At 46.8% G+C, this 22,183-nt stretch overlaps 1 protein-coding gene across 1 annotated transcript in view; it reads left to right on the top strand.

The window, feature by feature from the left end:
* Nucleotides 1-22,183, top strand: part of LOC111153499 (G protein subunit alpha 14) — a 189,820-nt gene that overhangs the window by 163,040 nt on the left and 4,597 nt on the right. Inside the window, exons 3-5 of the mRNA XM_022512556.1 lie at nt 18,011-18,165; nt 20,594-20,722; nt 22,040-22,169. Coding sequence (XP_022368264.1) covers nt 18,011-18,165; nt 20,594-20,722; nt 22,040-22,169 — 414 coding nt within the window. The remainder of the gene's footprint in view (nt 1-18,010; nt 18,166-20,593; nt 20,723-22,039; nt 22,170-22,183) is intronic.

Genomic DNA, 22,183 nt, shown 5'->3' with positions numbered 1-22,183 from the left:
CTCTGTGTTGGTTAAAATTCATTTCTTGGAGGGAGCGTAGGACCTCCCCATCTTAACTCCGCTTCTCTTTCTCTGTAGATGAAGGGAGTAAACTTTGATAGCCTCTGTCGTAAAACTGCACTAAAACGGTGGTTTAGCAGAATCGGTGTTGATTTCTTGGTCACGATCACCTCAACCTGAGTTAGTGGCAGTGGGCTACACTCTCGCTGGTTCTTCAGAGATCCGAGTCTCTTCTCTTTCTGGCTGAGAATCAGGGAAAGGCAAGGTGGGGGAGGGTTGTGTGTGCGGTGATTTAAGGCCAGGCCTGGTAGTGGCGTGCTGCATTTCAGCTTGAATCCTGTCGCTCGGAACTGTTACGTGGTCCCACCTGCCCAGCATGGGGGCTGGGAAGTCCAGCAGGAAGATACAGCGGGGTTTGGTGGACCCCTAGCAGTCTCTGTCTTGATAGCAAAACACTGAGCTCTCCAGACTCACTTTACAAATAAACACTTAGAACCGACGTGATCTCCAACGGAGACCTTGCCAGCGCCTTTTCTAACAGGAAGCCTTCAGTGATACCTTACTGTCTGGAAGGGCCGCAGACAAAGAGAACAGGATTCTTTACAGCCAATAGTGATGCTCAGGAAGCCTACAGGGGGAGCAGAGCTCTCAATACCTTCCCTGTGAGAGGGGTGGCAGGTGGCTGGTGGAGGTGGAGGTGTCTTTTGGTGTCCAACCAGGCCCTGCTACCAGCCGAGCCCTGCCTCTCTGATCTCTGTCCTTCTGCTGCTCTGTCTTTCCCTGCAGGTCCCAGCCTTCCCCACACCAGGCCCTGGCCACCGTCATTCTGGCTTTATCTGCAGCGGGCCTGGGTGGAGACTGGCATGGACCCTGCTAGGCCTCCCATGAGCTTCTGTAGACACGCACAGGCGCAGAAAGGCCAGATCTTCCCCCTTGGGAATTTGAACTGTCTCTCCTAACACAATTTTGATGTGCTAAAAAAAACTAAATGGACTTCTCTCAATGGGGGGAGGAAGGGGAGGAATGAGACAGTGACACCTTGCAAAGGCCTCTGTACACATGCAGTTAAAGTGCTCCCCCAAAGGAGTGATTTTCTGACAGCAGCTTCCATGGGGCAAGGGTTCAGAGGGGAGCCCACCAGATGCTGCTGGTAAATTCTCCCTGAATTTGTTGTGCTACCCTAGGACCTGAGGGCGTTCCGATGCTTTGAAAGCATCTCAGGGGAAGGAATACCATATAAAAGTCACCACAGCAAAGAGCTGATGGGGTCCCTGCCCTCTCCCAGGGCTGTCTTTGGCAAGCATTCAGGAATCCACATTCCTGCACGAAGGAGGGCATGCAACCCCCTTCTCTTGACACACATCAGGCCACCTCTGGTGGGAAATGTTAGCTCATCCCCTCCCTCAACCTTGGTTGGATTTTTCCTTTTCTTTGTTAGCATTTGTTTGGGGATCTGGTGTGGTTTTCATACAGTGGGCCCAGCTGTAATGCTCCTCTCTTCAAGGGCAGTGTCACGGTCCTAGCTACATTCCAGGTGCCAGGCCTGGATCTAACATGGAGCAGGTGTGGGATCCTGTGCCCTGAAAGGTGACCAAGCCTGGCTGCCAGTGCCCAGCTGAGTTTGGGATGTTTAGGTCACTCCAATGGAGGCTTAAGCTGCTACCACCATCTGGCCCTGAGGTTATAGGGGATTTTGCCCTTAAAAAGAATAGAATGGACCAGAATGGAAGATTCTCTGCATCAGTTTGGGTTTGTTCAGGAAATCAGAGTCACTCAGAATGATACAGAATCATGCTGATTTACTTTGAGGATGCACTGTATGTAACTGGTGGAGCTTTGAAGAATGTGCTAGAAGGCTCTTCCCTCTGCCTATCTGGTGGTTGGTTAGCAGGGCTGGCAGTGGGGGGAAGAAAGATGGATGTGAAAGAGGCAGAGCAAAGATAAACCAAACCCTTGAAGGCAAAATGGACCCCAGGAGGGATTCGCTGGAAGCTGCATGTGTCTCTCCCCATCTCTGTGTTGACAACGCAGGTGACTTGTAGAAGTAGCTGGCATCCTTGGCCCTGGACCCACACATGTGTCTACCCCAGGCTCTGGAGACGCTGCCCCAGGATTTGGAGAAGCTGATGGAGAAGGTCCAAGCTGGAGCTGGGTTGCCAAGGGCCCAGCTGCTGCCCACACAGGGGGGCGGAGCAGAAAATCAGCCCCAGCTTGAGCTGAAACAGAGCTCTGGCCTTGAGAGGAAGACAGGCTGTGTTTCTCTGATTCCCAAAGCTCTTGCAGAGTCCTCTTGTGGCCAACCCTAACCCAGAATCACACAAAGAAGGGAGTTCTGGGAAAGTATGTTACAGCTGGGCCAAGGTGAACTCATACAAGGCCACAGACTGCATCTCTCAATTGCATCGTTAACACTCCTTGTACCTACAGACGTTTGTGCCAAAGTCATTTACTACAGGAGCCTTTGGAAAGAGTTTTTTCAGTGAAACCCACTTGAGTCTTGACTGACAGGAAAAGATAAAGTAACTTGGCCTTTTGTGCTAACGCTTTGTGGCCAGTGAATTGTTATTTATTTTTGTTGGAAAAAAAGATGAAGAAAAAGAGGAAGACAAATACTGGAGTGAAATAAAGACTTCTTTTGAATTTTTTTTTAAATTATTTATTTGACAGAGAGAGATCACAAGTAGGCAGAGAGGCGGGCAGGGAAGCAGGCTCCCGGCTGAGCTGAGAGCCCAATGTGGGGCTCGATCCCAGGACTCTGGGATTATGACCAGAGCTGAAGGCAGAGGCTTAACCCACTAAGCCACCCAGGCGCCCCTTCTTTTGAATTTTAAATTGAGTTAAGAAAGCTTAATTTCCATTCTGAGCGTGATGGTGGGTTGCTTTTCTACAAGGAGATCTCTAGGTAGCTTTAGACCAGGGCTGGATTATTGAGTGGGGTGCCCTGGTGGCGATGGTGGCCAGGGGAAAGTAGGTCCCCGCTGGAGCCAAGAGTTGCTGAAGAAGCTGGAATTGGATCAGGAGAAGCTGGATAACCCAATTTTTACGTGAGGTCTTAATAAGTAAATGGTCATTTTGAGAATTTTCCAGGTGTGCTTTCAAGAGGCATGTGTTCTACAGTTACTTTGAATATATGCTCTCCATGAGTCCCTAAAGTCAAATTTGCTGATCATGATGTTTGAATTGACTGTATCTTTACTGATTTTTTTTTTAAATGTTATCAGTTACTGAGGGAGTTGTGTTAAAATTTCCTGTAAGATAAGGAACAAGTGTTGGCAAGGATGTGGAGGAAAAGGAGCCCTCATGAACTGTTGGTGGGAGTGCAATCTGGGGCAGCCACTGTGGGAAACAGTGCAGTGGTTCCATGGAAAACCAGAAGTAGAATTACCGTGTGATCCAGTAAATGCCCTAATGGGTATTTACCCAAAGAATATGCAAACAGTAATGTTTATTGCAGCATTATTTACAATAGCCAAATTACGGATTCAACCCAAGCGTCTGACTGATGAACGGATAAAGAAGACATGGTACATTTGTACCACGGAATATTACTCAGCTATAAAAAAGAATGAAATCTTACCACTTGCAACAACATGGATGGAGCTAGAATGTATTGCTAAGTGAATTAAGTCAGAAAAAAACAAATACATGTTTTCACTCATGTGGAATTTAAGAAACAAAGAAGCCAAGGGAAAAAAGAGAAAGACAAACCAAGAAACAGACTCTTAAATAAAGAGAACAAGTGGTTCTCTTGGTTGCCAGAGAGGAGGTGGGGGGTGGGGCGGAGATGAATGAAACGTGATGGGGATTAAGGAGGGCACTTGGCGTGATGCAAAAAATTTCCTGTAAGATTAAGATTTGTCTATTTTTCCATTTAGCTCTAAGAAATCTTGCTCTATATATTTTGACCCTGTGTTATTAACTATGTAGAACTTTAAAACTGTTATGTCTTTCTAAACCTTTTTCTCATTTAAATTATTCCTATTGTGGGGCGCCTGGGTGGCTCAGATGGTTAGATGCCTGCCTTCGGCTGGGGTGGTGATCTCCAGGTCCTGGCTCATGCCCCACATCTCTTTCCATGCTTGGTGGGGAGTCTGCTTCTTCTTCTGCCTCTCCTCCCTGCTCATGCTTTATCTCTCTCAAATGAATAGATAAAATCTTTAAAATAAAAAAATAAAATACTCCTATCTCTTATATATAGGAAACAAATGGGTTGTTGAAGAGGAGGTGGGTGGGGTGATGGTCATTAAGGAGGACCCCTTGATGTAATGAGCACAGGGTGTCATGCAATTGATGAATCTGAAACTAATAATACAGTATATGTTAATTAAATTGATTTTAAATTAAATAAAAAATATTCCTATCTCTAGTTATGCTTTTAATCTTGAAATCTACATTTTTCCGGCTTTATTGAGGTATTATTGACAAACCATAAAGCCATAAAGCCTACTTTTATTTTAATAGACTTCAGCTTTCTTTGGGTTAATGTTTGCATGGTATATCTTACTCCGTTTTTTAATTTGTCACCCTTTGGGGGAGTTATCTGCTTATCTTTTTGTTGATGTGCTAGACACATGTGAAAAAATAATTTGAGGGGAAGGAAGATACTATCTTCTAAACTCCAGAAAGGAATTTCTTTTTCTCCTGCCGGGTGTCTAGGGATATTCAGCTCTGAGATCGTGATGATTCCATGCTGAGTTGAAGCCCCCTGTGGGCTACCCTTTAGCATCCAAACCCAGAATCAGAGGTCCTCTAAGGGCCTTTGGCTCTTGCTAACCTTTGAACTTCAATCCCTAGTCCTGTGACCTTGTAAAAGGAGTTTCTCAACCTTGGAACTGCCCCTTCCAGAATAAGCAGAAGTCCTGGGGAGAAGACCTTCTCAAATGCTGGTTCAAATTTTTAGGTGCCATTCTTCCCTATATTCTGCCCAGTAATTATTTACTATGTCATTAGTTTTGTGATATTTTCAGATGTATGTTTGAAAATACTTTGTTCATCATTTTTAGCTGTCCTTATTGGAAGAATCAATCCAAATTTCCTAGTTGTCCTTTGCCAGAAGCAGAATTTTCTCATTGATTTTTCTGTAGAAAAAATTCTGTCTCTAGTATACTTGACTGGCATTTTCTTTCTTTTTCTTTTTCTTTTTTTAAAAGATTTTATTTATTTATTTGACAGAAATCATAAGTAGGCAGAGAGGCAGGCAGGGGGTGGGGGAGGCAGGCTCCCTGCTGAGCAGAGAGCCCGATGCGGGGCTCGATCCCAGGACCCTGAGATCATGACCTGAGCTGAAGGCAGAGGCTTTAACCCACTGAGCCACCCAGGTGCCCCTTGGCTGGCATTTTCTTTATAATGTAATATTTGAGATGCCTTAAAAGCTGATAGTAATGGGCACTGGATTTTACTTAATAATTTTTGTTTAATAAGGTCTATAGGTGCAATTCTAGATTTTGATGCCGTTGCCAAAACAAGTTGGGCGGGGTTGGGAGAGGGTGGTGATTGCCCAAAAGTCAGCAATACTATGTTACAGGGAACTTTCCTTTTTTATCATATATTTTATTTTAATCTTGTTTTCACAAAGTTTATAAAATTTATAGGTATTACATAGGACAGTAGACACTTGAAATACCATTAGATTTTGTACAGAATGTATTAATATAAATTCTAACAAAAGTGCTTGAATATCTGACAAAAGAACCCTGGCTTCCAGAAGAATCTGCCGTATTTAGTAAGAAAGTCAGTCTTCCAGAGAAAGCCTGGGGCCCTGCAGTCCTGGGAGGCTAATGGTAGAAGGAGCTCTCCCAGTAAGGATCTGGCAGAGAACAGGCTGCCCGCTGGGCTCTGAATTCCAGCCAGAGGGGCTTGCTGGTCTCCACAGGGACTGTCACCCAGGCAGCTGCGGACCCTTGCGTGACAGCAAGGCGCCACTTCCGGAGCAGCTCCTTTCTTGGGTCACCCTGGGAATTTCTAAGCGAGACACACATGCTGGACATCTGTTTTCTGTATTCCTCTTTCAGAGCAGTGAAAATGGTGGTGGTTTGAGAAAGAAAAAAAGGAAATGCCCAATAGGAGCTCAGTGTTTAAGAAAGTGGTCATGTGTCTTCATCAGCTAAGTAACTCCTATAATATTTACTGCTTTGAGATTTTTCTCTTTTTTTTGTGCGTGATGAAACTAACGTGTTAGGCAATTTCAATTCAGTATGCTGCTCTAACGCAGGATACCTGCAAACTACAGACCCAGTTTATTCACCTGCTTCCTGGACATCTCCACTTAGAGGTCGGCCCCCTTAGACTCAGCATGTGTCCTACACAAATCATTAACAGTTCCCCAAACCTGATTCTCTCTCTTTTTTTTTAAAGATTTAATTTATTTACTTGAGAGAGAGAGTATGAGAAGGGAATGAGAGGGGAGAGGGTCAGCAGGAGAAGCAGACTCCACGCTGAGCAGGGAGCCTGATGTGGGACTCGATCCTAGGACTCCAGGATCATGACCTGAGCCAAAGGCAATCGCTTAACCAAATGAGCCACCCAGGTGCCCCTGATTCTCTTCTGATTTTTCTTCCCCTCTTTCCGTGAAATGAAGTCAATATTTTTATTTTATTACTGAAGTACAGCTGACACACAGTGTTATGTTGGCTTCAGTGCACAACGTAGTGATTTGACAAGTCCGTAGGTTATACTATGCTCACCGCAAGTGTGGCTACCATCTGTCACCATACAGCACTATTATAATACCATTGCCTACATTCCTTGTGCTGCGCCTTTCAGTCCCATGACTTATTCATTCTGTAACTTCACACCTGTATCTCTCATTTCCCTTGACCCATGTGTTCATCCCCCCAGGCCCCTCCATTCTGATAACCCATCAGTTCTCTGTATTTACAAGCCTACTTCTGGTTTTTGGTCGTTTTTTGTTTTTGAGATTCCACATGTGAAGTAACATCCTAGGGTACTTGACTTTCTCTGACTTATTTCACTTAGTATGATACCTTCTAGATCTATCCATACTGTTGCAAATGGCACGATCTCATCCTTTTTATGGCTGAATAAACACCCCACTCTATATGTATATCACATCTTTATCCATTCATCTCTTGATGGGCATCTCTTGATGCTGGTTCCATTTCTTGGCTATTGTAAATAATACTAAAATTAATATAGGAGTGCATTTATCTTTTTGAATTAGTGTTTTTATTTTCTTTGGGTAATTACTAGTGGAATTACTAGATCATATGGTAGTTCTAGTTTTAATTTTTTGAGGAACCTCCATACTGTTCTTACAGTGGCTGCACCATTCACATTCCCACCAACAGTGCACAAGGTTCTCTTTTCTCTACATCCTCAACACTACTTGTTTTTTCTTGCCTTTTTGATTCTAGCCGTGCTAGCGGGGATAAAGTAATACTTCATTGTGGTTTGATGTACATTTTCCTGGTGATGTTAAGCATCTTTTTGTCTGTTGGCCATTTGTATATCTTCTTTGAAAAAATATCTATTCAGATCTTCTGCCCATTTTTTAGTCAGATTACTTTTCTTTTGGTACTGAATTATGTAAGTTCTTTATATATTTTGGATCCTAACCTCCTATTGGATATATCATTTGCAAATATCTTCTCCCATTCATCCTTTTGTTTTATGGATGGGTTCTTCCTTTATGCAGAAGATTTTCATTTTGGTGTAGTCCCAATAGTTTAATTTTACCTCTGTTTTCCTTGCCTGGGGAGACATGGCTAGAAAAATGTTGCTAAGGCCACTGTCAAGGAGATTAATGCTTATGATTTCTTCTATGATTTTTATGGTTTCAGGTCTCACACTTAGGTCTTTAGTCTATTTTGAGTTTTATTTTTGTGTGTGGTGTAAGAAAGGGGTCCAGTTTCATTCTTCTGGATGGAGCTGTCCAGTTTTCTCAGCACCATGTATTAGTGAAGACCAGAAGAGAGACTGTCTTTTCCCATCGCATATTTGTGCCTTTTTTGTCATAGATTAATTGACATGATTAGCATGGGTTTGCTTTTGGGTTCTCTATTCTTTTTCATTGATCTCTGTGTCTATTTGGGGGCCAATACCATACATACTGTTTTGATTGCCTCAGCTTTGTAGTATATCTCAAAATCTGGGATTGTGATACCAGCTTTGTTCTTCTTTCTCAAGATTGCTTTGGCTGTTCTGGGTCTTTCTAACTCATTACAAACCTTAGGATAATTCTAGTTTTGTGGAAAAAAAATGTTTGTATTTTCATAGGAATTGCATTAAACGTATAGATTGCTTTGTGTAGAATGGACATTTTAATAATATTCTTTCATTCTGTGATCAGGGAGTATCTTTTTATTTGTGTCATCTTCAATCTCTTTCATCATTATTTTGGAGTTTTCAGAGTACAGGTCTTTCACCACCTTGGTTAGTTTATTCCTAGGTATTTTTTTTTTAAAGATTTTTTTATTTATTCATTTGACAGATAGAGATCACAAGTAGGTAGAGAGACAGGCAGAGAGACAGGAGGAAGCAGGCTCCCCGCTGAGCAGAGAGCCCGATGCGGGGCTTGATCCCAGGACCCTGGGATCATGACCTGAGCCGAAGGCAGAGGCTTTAACCCACTGAGCCACCCAGGCGCCCCTATTCCTAGGTATTTTATTCTTTTTGGCATAGTTGTGAATGGAACTGTTTTCTCAATGGCTCTACTTTGTTATTAGCATATAGAAACACAACCAATTTCTGTGTAATAAGTTTGCATCTTGTTACTTTACTGAATTTCTTTATTCTAATAGTTTTTGGTGGGAGTCTTTAGGGCTTTCTATATACAGGGTCACATTCTCTGCAAATAGTGACAGTTTTACTTCTTCCTTACCAATTTGAATGCCTTTTCTTTTTCCTGTCTGATTGCTATGGTTAAGACTTCCAGTAGTATGTTCAATAAAAGTGGCAAAAGTGGACATCCTTGTCTTGTTTCTAAGAGAAACTGCTTTCAGTTTACCATTGAGTATGGTATTAGCTGTGGGTTTTTCATATGTGGCCTTTATTATATTGAGGTATGTTCCCTCTAAACATACTTTGTTGAGAATTTTTATCATAAACAAATGTTGACTTTTGTCAGATGCCTTTTCTGCCTCTAATGAGGTGATCTTATGATTTTTATCCTTCATTTTGTTAATGGGGTATATCAGTTGATTGATTTTTGAATATGTAACCATCCTTGCATCCCCAGAATGAATCCCCAAAACTTGATTTTGGCGAATGACCTTTTAATGTATCATTGAACATGATTTCCTCTTTTGCTGAGGATTTTTGAAACTGCATTCACCAGGGATATTGACCTGTAGGTTTCCTTTTTATATAGTACCTTTCTCTGGTTTTGTAGGATGAATATAGAAACTTTCCTTCCTCTTCTATTTTTTGGATAGTTAGAGAAGAGATATTAACTTTTCTTTAAATGTTTGGTAGAGTTTACCTGTAAATCCCACTGGTGCTGAACTTTTGTCTTTGGGGAGTTTTTTGATTACTGATTCAATTTCTTTACTCATAATTGATCTGTTCAGATTTTTAATTTCTTCCTGATTCAGTTTTGGGAGATTGTATGTTTTGAGGAATTTATCCATGTCTCCTGTCCAATTTGTTGGCATGTAATTTGTCATAGTATTCTCTTCTAATCCTTCTTAATTTTATGGTGTTGGTTGTTACTTCTCTCTTTCTTTTTTTTAAGATTTTATTTATTTATTTGTCAGAGAGAGAGAGAGAGAGAGTGAGCGAGCGAGCACAGGCAGGCAGAGTGGCAGCATAGGCAGAGCGAGAAGCAGGCTCCCTGCCGAGCAAGGAGCCTGATGTGGGACTCTATCCCAGGACACTGGGATCATGACCTGAGCCGAAGGCAGCCGCTTAACCGACTGAGCCACCCAGGTGTCCCTGTTACTTCTCTTTTATTTCTGATTTTATTTTTGTCCTCTTGCAGCTGGCTAAACATTTATCAATTTTCTTTATCTTTTCAAAGGACCAACTCTTGGTTTCATCGATCTTTTCTATTGTTATTTTTTTAGTCTGTCATTTATTTCTGCTTTGATCTTTGTTATTTTCTTCCTTCTACTAAACTTGGGTTTTATTTATTCTTTTCCTAGTTCCTTTAGGTGTAAGTTTAGATTGTTTGAGCTTTTCTTATTTTTTTAAGGTAGGTCTGTAGTGCTATATATTACTCCCTCTGAACTGGTTTTGCTGTGTCCCAGAGACTTTGGACTGTTGTGTTTTCATTTTCCAATGTCTCCATGTATTTTTTTTTACTTCCTCTTTGATTTCTTCATTGATGCACTAGCTATTGAGTAGCATGTTGTTTAGCTTCCACATGTTTTGTGTTTTTTTTTTCCAGTTTTTTTCTTGTGATTGATTTCTAATTTCATACTGTTGTGGTTGGAAAATATGCATGACAGGAGTTTACTCACAAATTTAATAAGACTTGTTCTGTGCTCTAACATGTGATCTCTCCTAGAGAATGTTTCGTGTTCACTTGAAAAGAATGTGTATTTTGTGGTTTTTGGATGGAATATTTTGTGTATATCTGTTAAGTCCATCTGGTCTAATGTATCATTGAAAGAAACTGTTTCCTTATTGATTTCTTGCCTGGATGATCTATCCTTTGATATAAGTGAGGCATTAAAGTCCCCTATTATTATTGTATTACTGTCATACTGTTCCTTTATGTCTGTGAGTATTTGCTTTATGTATTTAGGCACTCTAATGTTGGGTGCATATATATTTACAATTGTTTTATCCTCTTGTTGGATTGACCCACTTATCATTATGTAATGCCCTTGTCTCTTGTTACAGTGTTTGTTTTAAAATCTGTTTTGTCCGGGGACACCTGGGTGGCTCAGTTGTTAAGCATCTGCCTTCAGCTCGGGTTGTGATCCCAGGGTCCTGGGATCGAGCCCCACATTGGGATCCCTGCTCTGTGGGGGACCTGCTTCTGCTTCTCCTTCTCCCACTCCCTCTGCTGTGTTCCTTCTCTAGCTGTGTCTCTGTCAAATAAATAAAAATAATTTTTAAAAAAAATCTGTTTTGTCCAGAGTTGCCTGGGTGGCTCAGCTGGTTGGGTGGCCAACTCTTGATTCCAGCTCGGGTCATGATCTCAAGGTTGTGGGCTCAAGCCCTACATCAGGCTCCACACTCAGAGCAGAATCTGCTTGACATTCTTTCTCTCTCTGCTCTCCTTCCCTCACTTGAGCATGGTTCCTCTCTAAAATAAATACATAAATATTTAAAAAACTAAAATCTGTTTTGTCTGATACAGGTATTGCTACCCTAGATTTTATCCTCTACTTCTTTTTGCAGGGAATATCTTTTCCCAGCCTTTCATTTTCAGTCTATATGTGTCTTTAGGTCTGGAGTCTCTTATAGACAGGATATAGATGGGTCTCATTTTTTTTTTTAAATCCATTTCACCCTGCCGTGCTATTGTGTTAACTTTTCTGGTTGATTGTGGGCCTCTGTTCCTTTTTCTGTTCTTGCTCTCTTACCTTGTGATTGGTGACTTTCTACAATGTTATGCTTCGATTTCTTTCTCTTATTTTTTGTGTATCACATGTTTTGGGTTTGTGATTACGAGATTCATATATAACATCCTAAGTGTATAGTGGTCTATATTAAGTTGATGGTCATTTAAGTTCAAATGCATTGTGAAAGGCCCTTTTTACTTCCTCCTCCATGTTTTATGTATATGTTGTCATTTTTTACATCTTTTTAGTCATAATTTTCTTCTAGCTATGGCCTTTTCTCTACCACTTAAGCCCCTTTAACATTTGTTGTAAGTCTGGCTTAGTGGTGAGGAACTCCTTTAACTTTTGTCTTGGAAACTCTTTCTCTAGCCTTTAATTCTAAATGATAATCTTGCAGATAGAGTATTATTAATTGTAGGTTTTCCCTTTCAGCTCTTTGAATATATTATGCCACTTCCTCTGGCGTGCAAAGTTTCTGCTGAAAATATCTGCTAATAGGGGTGCCTGGGTGGCTCAGTGGGTTAAAGCCTCTGCCTTCGGCTCAGGTCATGATCTCAGGGTCCTGGGATCGAGTCCTGCATCAGGCTCTCTGCCTGCAGGGAGCCTGCTTCCCCCTCTCTCTCCCTGCCTGCCTCTCTGCCTACTTCTGATCTCTGTCAAATAAATAAATAAAATCTTAAAAAAAAAAATCTGCTAATAGTTGTATGGGGTTTCCCCTGTACGGAACTTTTTTGCTTCTCTTTTGATGCCTTTAAAATTCTTTCCTTATCTTTAACCTTTGATATTTAAATTATGTGTTGTGGATTTCCTTGGGTGCATCTGGTTGGGAACTCTCTGTGCTTCCTGAAACTGATGTCTGTTTCCTTCCTCCAGCTTAAGGAAGTTATCTTTCTTCAAATATGTTTTCTGCCCCTCCCTCTCTCTTTTCTCCTCCTCAGACCCATATAATACAAATCTTTTTTCACTCAGTGTTTTCTGAGCAATCGCTTAACCTATCTTCATTTTTAAAATTCTTTTTTCTTTGTGCTCTTCACCTTAGGTGCTTTCCATGACCCTGCTTTCCTGATTGCTGATCTGTTTTTTTTGCATCTGTTAATCTGTTGTTGATTCCCTCCAGTGTTGGGTTTTGTGGGTTTTTTTTTTTTCAGTTATTATGTTCTTCAACTTTGTTCTTTTTTATGTTTTCTCTTTATTGAAGTTCTTACTGAAATCTTGCACTCTTTTCTCTGGTCCAGCGAACATCTTTACAATCATTAGTTTAAATTCTTCATCAGCTATGTTACTTATCTCTGTTTTACTTAGTTCTTTTTCTGTGTGTTTGTCTTGTTCTTTCATTTGGAGCATATTCCTCTGCTTTCCCATTTTGATTGATTTTCTGTTTCTATGAATTAGGCAAAGAGCTACTTCTTAACTTGAAGGACTGGTCTTGTGTATGAGCATACATTTTGTAGACTGTGTGTGTTTTGCGACTTGGGCCGGCTGGCTGGAGCTGTGTCTGTGTGGGCTGGGGGTCTGGGGTACTCCGTGCTGGGGCTGCCCTGGTGGGATGGCCAGAGCTGAAGTGGGCAGAAACCAGGACAATCCCGGCTCTCCACACAGAGGGCACACTGGCAGGACAGCTGTAGCTGAAGTAGGTACAAGCTGTCCCTAGGCTCTCCGTGCAGATGGTGCCCTGGTGGGCAGCTGGAGTAAGATACGGTGTATGTTGGGGGTCCCTGGGTGCTTCATGCAGGGGTGTCCTGATAGGACAGCTAAAGCTGAAGTGGGTGGAGGCAAGGTTATCCTGGGGTGCCCAGAGGGGTGGGCACCCTGGTGGGATGACTGAAGCTGAGGATGGCTCTTGCTGGGGTGTCCTGGGGCTGTATGTGTAGGCAGCACCCTGAAGGGTGGCTGGAACAAAGGCAGGGTACTGGCCAGGAGTCTTAGGCTGCTCTACTCACAGGGTGCCCAGGGGTGGGGGGCACAGCTGGAACGGAGGCAGGCATGGGCCAGAGCATCGTGGCACTTAGCACAGGGACTGTATCAGGCGGGGGGCGGGGCAGCTGGAGACAAAGTGGACATGAGCCAGGAGGTCGCAGAGGGCTGTGGGCTGGGGCTGCTCTAGGAAGCCACCTGGGGCCAAAGTGGGACAGGTCTGGAGTGTTCCAGTGGGCTTTGTGCCTGTGTCCCCTTGACGTGGAGGCTGCAGCCATCCTGAGTGCCAACCCCAGGGTGCTCCGGGGTGCACCGTGCTCGCGCTGCCTTTGTGGGACAGCTCGGGCTGGTATGGGCTAAGGCCTGGGGCTTGCTCCTGTCTCGGTATCAAAGTGGAGGGCAAATAACAACTGTGGTCACCGGCCCCTCCCCCTGGAGAGCGTTCCAACAGCTCTCCGCCTTTCTGTGGAGGCTGGATTTCTGTAACTAGTTGCTCTTTTAAATTGCAGCTTTTTTGTGTGTCCCAGGGTAGATAAATCTCCTGATCCCCCAGTACCGTCTGTCCCCACTGCTGTTGGCAGTGTCGGGGGTGGGGTTCCCTCATTACCGTGGCTCTGGCTCTCTTGCTGTTCTTTGTGTGGTCTCCCTAGTTTTGTTGTGCAGAACCGTTCAGCCAGCCCTCAGTTTTTTGTTTCTTTGTTTTGTTTTGTTCTAAGCTGGCTCCACACCCAGCATGGGGCTCAACATGGAGCCCAATGTGGGCCTTGAACTCATGACCCCGAGATCAATACCCAAGCTGAGATCAGTAGGTAGAGGCTTAACAGACAGAGGACACCCCCCCGCCCCACCCGGTGCTCCAGCCCTCACGTTTTCATCCGGAGTAATTGCTCTGTAATTGGTGTAGATTTGGTGTGTCCCGCAGGAGGGGAATTCAGGGTCTTCCTGCCATCGCCATTTTAGACCCTCAGTGCGAGGAGCCCCTTTTAACACAGAACTGCTCCCACATTGCACACAGGGCTGCTCCACACACATGCCCCCCCCGCCCCCGCCCAGCTCTCAGATGGTGTGAACTCTCTGGGTGTGTGAACATGCTCGTCACACTCCCCCTGCTCCTGCTGTGTGGGGAGGTATATAGCCAAGTCACAGGAAAATAGGCCCAAAACCCCACTTTCTATAACACACAGATGTTGTTCACAGTGTACAGAAGTCACATGTCGATAAAATTTATTTAAAAACAGGTCCCTCTCTTCCTCATGGCAACCCGCCTTTCCTAGTATTCTTTTCCTGGAACCGTCTCCAGGCCTCGGCGGAAGCACGCTCCCTACCCGCCGTCTTCCCATCTGTGTCTTCGTCATACCGTGATCGCGGTGAACGAGCGACTTCTGACCACAGAACCTTTCCAGATAAGTAGAGGCAAGTCGATGTGTTTTGTGACCCTCGATGGGGCAGATAAAGGGCATTGAGGGGACAACTGACAAACTCGGGAGAAGGTCTCAGGGTGAGATTACAATATTGTGTCAATATTAATTTCTTGATTTTGGTCATTGTAGTCCTGTGTCCTGTTTTGAGGAAATCACACTGAAGTCTTTAGTGACGAAGAGGCATTGTGTCTGTGACTTTCCCACAGATATTTCAGGCAGAAGGGGTGTGTGTGTGTGTGTGTGTGTGTGCTTGTGTGTCTCACACATTTGGAGGGAGAGGGGATGGGTGATACGCGTGGTCATAAATTATCAACACGGGGGCATTCTCGAAAGGCAGAGAGGAACTCCTGTGCCATTTCCCCCACATTTTTGCAAGTCTTAAATTATTTCAAAATAAGCTGAAAAAGAACCAGCGCGGCAGGTGGGAGACCTAGCTGGGAGGAGAGCTCTGAACTTGGAGTACTTCTGGTTTCCTTGAAATTAGTCGGTTCCAAACCCAGTTCCCAGTTGCTGGGTTTCTAGGGGGCCCTCAGTCTCCTTAGAAACCTTCGTCTCTAAGGAGACCGTGGTTCCCTCTTCTTCAAGCCGGAGTCCCTGCGTTGTCCCTCACTCGGCTGAGCCGTCACTGGGTACTGCTCTCCTGGCTGAGCCCCACTGGTTACCTGGAGGCTCAGGGCTGTCCTTCCCCAGCATCCATCCCCCGCATCCCGGTGGCGAAGCCGGCTTTCCTCAGGGATACCTCCCTGGCTCCCCTTTGCTCCCTCCTGGAAGAGGCAAATACTGGGCTTACCCACTGCGCCGTGCAGCGGTCAGGATAGCGTCGGTTACGCTGCAGGAACACGCAAGGAAAGAGGATGTCTCGCTCGAGCTCCGTATGCAGGTGGTGTGGCGGGGCGTCTCTGCTCATCGTAGTCGCTCAGGAAGGTGGGACTCTCACCGGGCTGCCCCTCCACAGGCGAGCTGAATGTAATCGTTGCACGTAGGGGGTGCTGCCGGCTCTTGGTCTCGGGGTCATGCGTTCGAGCCCCACTCTGGGGGTAGAGATTACTTTAAAAATAAGTGTTAAAAAAGTCATAGTTAGGAGAGCAGCACGAGAGGCAGGCACCCCAGAAGCAAGGATTCTGCCTGCAGGGGGAAGAGTGAGGAAGACAGGCTGGCCAGCAATCACCAGGGCTTTTCCTCCTGGGAGAGCCCTTCCTGCCCTCGAGCTCCTCTGTGCTCTTGCTGGGACCGGCACAGGCTGCCGTCACCTGCCCTCACGTTCTTCGGCTGTTACTTTCTTGGGCTGTTCTGTGTTCCAGTGATGGACGGGTGTATGGGCAGCATGTCTGCGGGCTGCCCGTGCCACTGCACTGGGTTCTGGGATATCGGGAGCGTTAAGACACTGGCTCGTTACAAAGACAGGGAAGGAAACAGATCCTTTCAATGCTGAGGGAAGAGCCAAGCCCAGGGGGGTGGAGAGACCATCTGATCCTATTTGGGAGAAAGAGGGTAGCGGAGGCAGGCGGAGAAGCGTGAGGAAGCCAGCCCCGAGGCTCGGGGCACACACCGTCCAGCTTCTCTGGGCTGCGTGCGCTCTCTGGCTTGGACTGGGCAGGGGATGCCAGATGTGCTCGCGGGCAGGATTCGAAGTCGTGGCTGGAAGGCCATCAGTGTGTCCTCTTTCTGCCAACAGTGTTAGGCATCTGTCACAATAATAGGGCTGGTGTTGCTTACATTTGGGTAATACTTTATAACTGATAAACCAGATGCCTTGAAAGTCTTTGGCTCCTTTTACAAATGAGGATGTGGAGATAGGGAACTGCTGAGGTCCTTACAAGTCCCAAATGCACTAGAACTCGGGCTCCTTATTCCCGGTCCAGGGCGCTTCCCACCCACCCATGCTGCCAAGACCCGTCTGAGATTCTGCGACTGGGACCCTCTCCCTGCCGAGGATCCCGCAGTCCAGGGGGAAGAGTTAATAGCCACTCTTGACGGAGAGGGACGCAAAGTCATGCTGGTTTCATCAGGGCCCTCGGTGTTGCCCCAAGTCAAGTAAATCTCTAAGATCTCCCCTTTCTCCAGCTTCCTGTTGGATTGTTAATGAGGATGAATAACACAAGATATAAGCACCTTTTCGGCAAGCAGGGCACAGCGGCCAGTGAACAGCCGGCTCCGCGTGACGTCATTGCCCGGAGATGTGCCCGGCCAGGATGGGGGAGCAGAGGAGAGGCCGGATTTCCTTGTCTCTGCAACCTGTAGCCAAGGGATGGGGTGTTGGATCTCTGTGGCCAACACAGGGGCACGTTGAGGATGTGCGCCAACCATATCATTTTCATTTGCTAAGGTCTGGCAAGATTTCTGGCCCCGTGCTAGTCTTACATTGACTAAATGAGATAATGTGTGTGCACCTCTTGGCTCACAGGAAGTGGGCAATAAATGGTAACTGACAGAATAGTAATAATGGCCGCAGTAATCTTAAGTACTGTAATAATGGAGCAAGAGTGTTAGAGCAATAGTTAATGAAGGATAATAATGACAAATATAATAGTAAAGCAATAATCGACTTGGGCAGGGGTTGCAGTGGGAGTGGCTCTCCAAATGGGAAGGAGTTTTATCAGCGATGTCTGATGACAAATAAGCAGACAGTATGGGAACTCTCTGAACTTTCTTAGTTTGGCTGTGAACCTAAAACTGATCTAAGAAATAAAGTCTACTGAGTTATATTTAAGAAAAAAAAAAAAAAGAGGGAAGTGTTAAAGTGAGCCGACCGACCCAGCTAGCTGGTGATGTCAGTGTTTGTCTGTTCTCCGCAGCCCAGGCCCTCTCTCACAGCCGCCTCACCTGCCACCCCACCCGAGACGCCGGCACAATGAGAACAGTTCAGACTGCTCTGCCTGAATGCAGATGTTCAAATGACAGCGAGGATCCCTGGCTCTTGGGTTTCTCTGTTCACCAGTGGGTGCCAAATGCCAGTGGCACTGGCCCCTGGAGGCTGATAGGACCAAAAGCCATAGGTCCAGGCCTCTCTGTGGCTCTCCCTGAGTGAAGCAGCCACATCGTCTACACGGGTGGGAGCTGCCACTGCATGGCTTGCGTGTGAGTGGAGACTGTCCCTAATCCATAGCCCTAAGCCACTTCCCTTGGGGAAGTCTTGTCCCCATGTCACCAACGGGGTGGCTTCCTTTCCTTCGGCCAATGACAGGTTCTCTTTCCTTCATGCAGGAAAATGCCCAGCTAATCAAAGAAGTGGAAGTGGACAAGGTCTGCGCCCTGTCCGGGGACCAGGTGGAGGCCATCAAGCAGCTCTGGGAGGACCCAGGAATCCAGGAGTGTTACGACAGGAGAAGGGAGTACCAGCTGTCAGACTCGGCCAAATAGTGAGTGCAGAGCCCAGGCACATGTTGTCCCTGTTTCAAAGAAGCCTCTCACTGGGGAGAAAGGAGCGGCCTGTAAAATGTGGGCGCGCGGCAACACTACCCCTACCTCCTGCTTGTCACTATCCCCCTCTGACTTTGGTGTGTGTCTTACCGCTTCCTAAAAGCTGTGGACCCCCAGATCTCTGTCCTTGTCCATACCCACCTTTCTTCGCTGTGTTCTAAGCCTCTCTTATTCAATGAGAAGCTCAGTCAAATGTGAGGTTCTTTGGAGGGAGCTCATCTCATCTGGGGTGCTGAAATCTTGTGACTTGAGTAAAGACTACCACTGCCTCCGGCTTCTCCTTTCCTCCTCACCATAGCCCTCTGCCTTCTGGTTTCCTGATCAGTAGACAGCAGGAACGGTTGCCCTCAAATCTGAAATCAATAGGCCTGCTCCAGGTCTGATCTGGTGCTGCCCTCTGGTGGGTACGACAGGTTTTGCAGGCCCAGCACAGGGAGGATGTTCAGTCCACAAGCCTTTTGCTTAATGACCCCCTGGGATGACCTCCGCACTATAGTTTTGATTCATAAAGCTCTGGTTTTAAATCATTAATCCCTAAAGTAAGAGGAAATAGATGGTCCTGCATGCAAATTATCGCAAGGTGACCACAGAATTTCCTTTGAGAACTTCGGGAGGCAGTGCCTCTGTCTGCTAAGTCCCTGGACAAATAGATTGGTCACGTTCCTGCCTGAAGAGACGGTTCTTCCTGCTTCTGGAGCTCAGCTCTTTCCCTTTTGCCCCGCGTTGTCTCCCAGCCTCTGAAGGCCTCAGAATCCCTTCCCCTTCCCTTCGGGGGTTGTTGCCCTCCAAGCTGGTGTGGGGGGGACAGTTCACCCCGATCGTCTGGACAAGGCAGCCGGCAGGAGAGGAAACCTGCAGTCTCACCTCTGGTGTCCGTGGCCTCCCTTTGGTGCTAGTGCCAGGCTGAGTGTTTCAGGCTACTACCCCAGGCTGGCACAACCAATCTGACTACAGGGACATTTAGGTGTGGTAGAGCAGCCAAGGAGGAAAAGGAAATAAAAGAAGCCCCGAGAAGGTCTGGGATCAGCTCAGGAAAGAGCCAGAAGGCAGGTAGGCAGTGTCCCAGGGAGGAGGGTGGACAGCTGTGGAGGGGGCGACAACTCCACGTCTGTGAGGGCATCTCTGGCCCTTCCCTGATGCCACCCAGTGTCCTTTGCTTCTGTGAATGTTCTGGGGAGTGGCCGGGGCTCTGGACGTAGAGCCACTGGGAAGAGCCCCCTGGAGGCTCTGGAGCTGCTCAGAGCGCGGTAGAGTGCTGAGAACTGGGGCTTGTGCACTGAGAGGAATGTAGGAAATGGTTCGGGGGGACCGTGCTGCCCCAGAGAGAGTTGTGCTCATACGCCAGCAGCTGCCCCAGCTGGGGAGCTGCCGCACTGACTCAGTCCAACTGTGCCAGAGCGGTCTACTTATTGGGAAAGGCATTCAGTTCAGAAGAATTCAATGTGTGCTGCTGTGGGCCAACCTGTGTTCTCTGTCCTCCAGCAACAGATGGCCCGATGGAGGGTGGTTCGCTTCCTGTACGGAAGGCTGCGCAGTGAATACGGCCCGCCTGCCACCCTGAGTTCCCCCTTGGTTCCCGTTCATGCCCCTTGCTCAGCACCACGCTCTGAGGTCCTCGCTCAGCAGCCAGGACCAGTGCAGGGTCGAGGAGCGGCGAAGCCGTGCTGGGCAGGACGCCCCGAAGCATCCCCTCCATCATTGGCCAGGGCCTGGGTTACAGTTCTTTTACTCAAAAATGCCTTGTATAATGGCCTTGAAGTTAAAAAACAAGAAAACAGAAAAAGTAATTTGTTTTCAGTTTAGGAATTTTACTCTGCAGCCAAAAATAATCCGAGACAAGTGTTGGCTGATTTTAGATGTTTAATGTCCCAATAAACGGTAAACTTTATCTTGTTATTTTGAAAGAACTTTGAGTTGGCCTGTATTATACCTTTGTATTTTCGTAGAAACTCAAAATCATTGAGCAAAGACTTTAAGAACAGCATCTCCGTTCTATAATGTTCTTGGGTGGGGGTGAATGTGGGAGGGGGGTGGGCTTTGAAAGGAGGAAGGCAGCTGAGAGGTCAGAGACCAGATCCCAACATCCTTTCCTTCTGACCCACTGGCTCCCTCACTGGCCAGGGAGAGGGAACGCTTAGAGCCTGGAGGAAGAGATGGCATTATTCCCAGATTTCCCAGAGGACTCATGGAAGCTTCTGATCCATATTCTCTCCCAAACATAGCGGGGGGTGGGGAGACCGTCCAGCACCAGCTCTCCAGGTGGGCTTGGATGGAACCATGAACCCCGTGGGGGTGCTGGGAGTCATAGGGTGGACGCTTCTCTCTTGTCTAAAATGAGTCTTGGTGCCTTGTTGTCTGATATCGCAGTTACCTGACAGACCTTGACCGCATCGCCATGCCGTCGTTCGTGCCAACACAGCAAGACGTGCTTCGCGTCCGAGTGCCCACAACCGGCATCATCGAGTATCCGTTTGACTTGGAAAACATCATCTTTCGGTAAGACTGTCTCCCTGACATGGTCCTCCCGATCTGTGTGGCCTTGGAAGTCCCTGGAGGGATTCTTAAGTGTGTTATTCCTCAAAGGGGTCTGTCTCCTAGAGGCATCTGATCCTCTCCATCTCAGTGTGTAACGACAAGAGGTCTCAAGTCCTAGATCAGAGAGGAACTCACCTTCCTGTTCCCCTTGGAACAGAACAGTCTCAGAACATTTCAGAGCACTTTTATACCCGTTCGTTCCCTTGATCCCCATCGGCGTTTTTACCTGATGCTTTTCTAGTGGAGATGACACCAGTCCGGTCCTTCCACGCCCAGGTGCTGTCTGTGAACCCCATTTCATCTCCGGGCCTCTGGAGCATTGTGGCACTGGGGAGCCCCCTGGTCCAGCCCCTTGAAAATCTGCATCTGGGACTCCATGAATTTATGACTGTGAGCTTTGTAGAATCGGTGCTGCCAGCTACTTCTGAACCCTGAATCTGGTCCCCAGCTGTATTCTCTGTGGCCCACTTGGTGTTTTCTAAGTCACTTTTGAGCCGGTATTTAACATTTGCTCCCTGGTTGCTCCTGAAAGGTTGAGGCGCCGGTGGGGGCCCGCGCGTCTGCCCGGCGCTGCTTACCTGCAGTTGCCTAGCCGTCAAGCCGCTAGCCGGGGCCCAGAGCATTCTCGAGGCTGCCTGCTGTTCGTCTCTGGAGAGACCCACTTGACTCGTTTCTGTAAACCGCCTGCCTCCTGCAGCGTCCGAGCTTACACGCCATCTTTGGGCTCTGACTCCTTTGAGTCTTTTCCCAAAGCCCCGGGTAGAGCCTTCGGGTTGCCACAGGTGACGGGGGAGACCTCCAGGTCTTACAGCCCAGAAGGGGTGGCTTCCATGTCATGTGGACTGGTGGGTGCGTCTGAGGAGCGTGGGAAACAGGCAGCGGGGAGGGCCTGGAAGAGGGCCTGCCTTTCTGCCCCTCCTGGTCTGGTGCCTGGCGCTCAACAGTGCTTAGAGGGACACTTACGTGATGCTTGTGCTTTCTGCCCGGACGAATGCAGCTGCTTCCAGACCGGCGTCCCCGAGCAGGCTCCCCGAGTGACCGCCACGGCACTGTCTCCAGTAACCCCCCCTCACGTTCCGTGCCTGCTTCGCTAGGAAGCACCTAGGGTCCCTCTCCGCCGAAAGCAGCGGTGCTTCAACACTGGCGTCTTAAGCCCCTTTCCACTCTAAAACATTATCGAAGATCCTAAGGAGTGCCGACTTCCACAATACGATTCCTGTCCATCTCCAAAGAGCCATGTGTTCTACCCTTTGGATGCTCTGTGTTTGTGTCGAACAGGATGGTAGATGTTGGTGGCCAGCGATCTGAGAGACGGAAATGGATTCACTGCTTTGAGAGTGTCACCTCCATTATTTTTTTGGTTGCACTGAGTGAATACGACCAGGTCCTGGCTGAGTGTGACAACGAGGTATGCTGGGTGGG

Source organism: Enhydra lutris, unplaced genomic scaffold (assembly GCF_002288905.1).
Source record: "Enhydra lutris kenyoni isolate GAN:26980312 unplaced genomic scaffold, ASM228890v2 scaffoldscaffold33, whole genome shotgun sequence".
NCBI lineage: Eukaryota > Metazoa > Chordata > Mammalia > Carnivora > Mustelidae > Enhydra > Enhydra lutris.
Note: the sequence above shows the minus strand (reverse complement) of the source record. Positions and strands in the feature narration are given on the sequence as shown.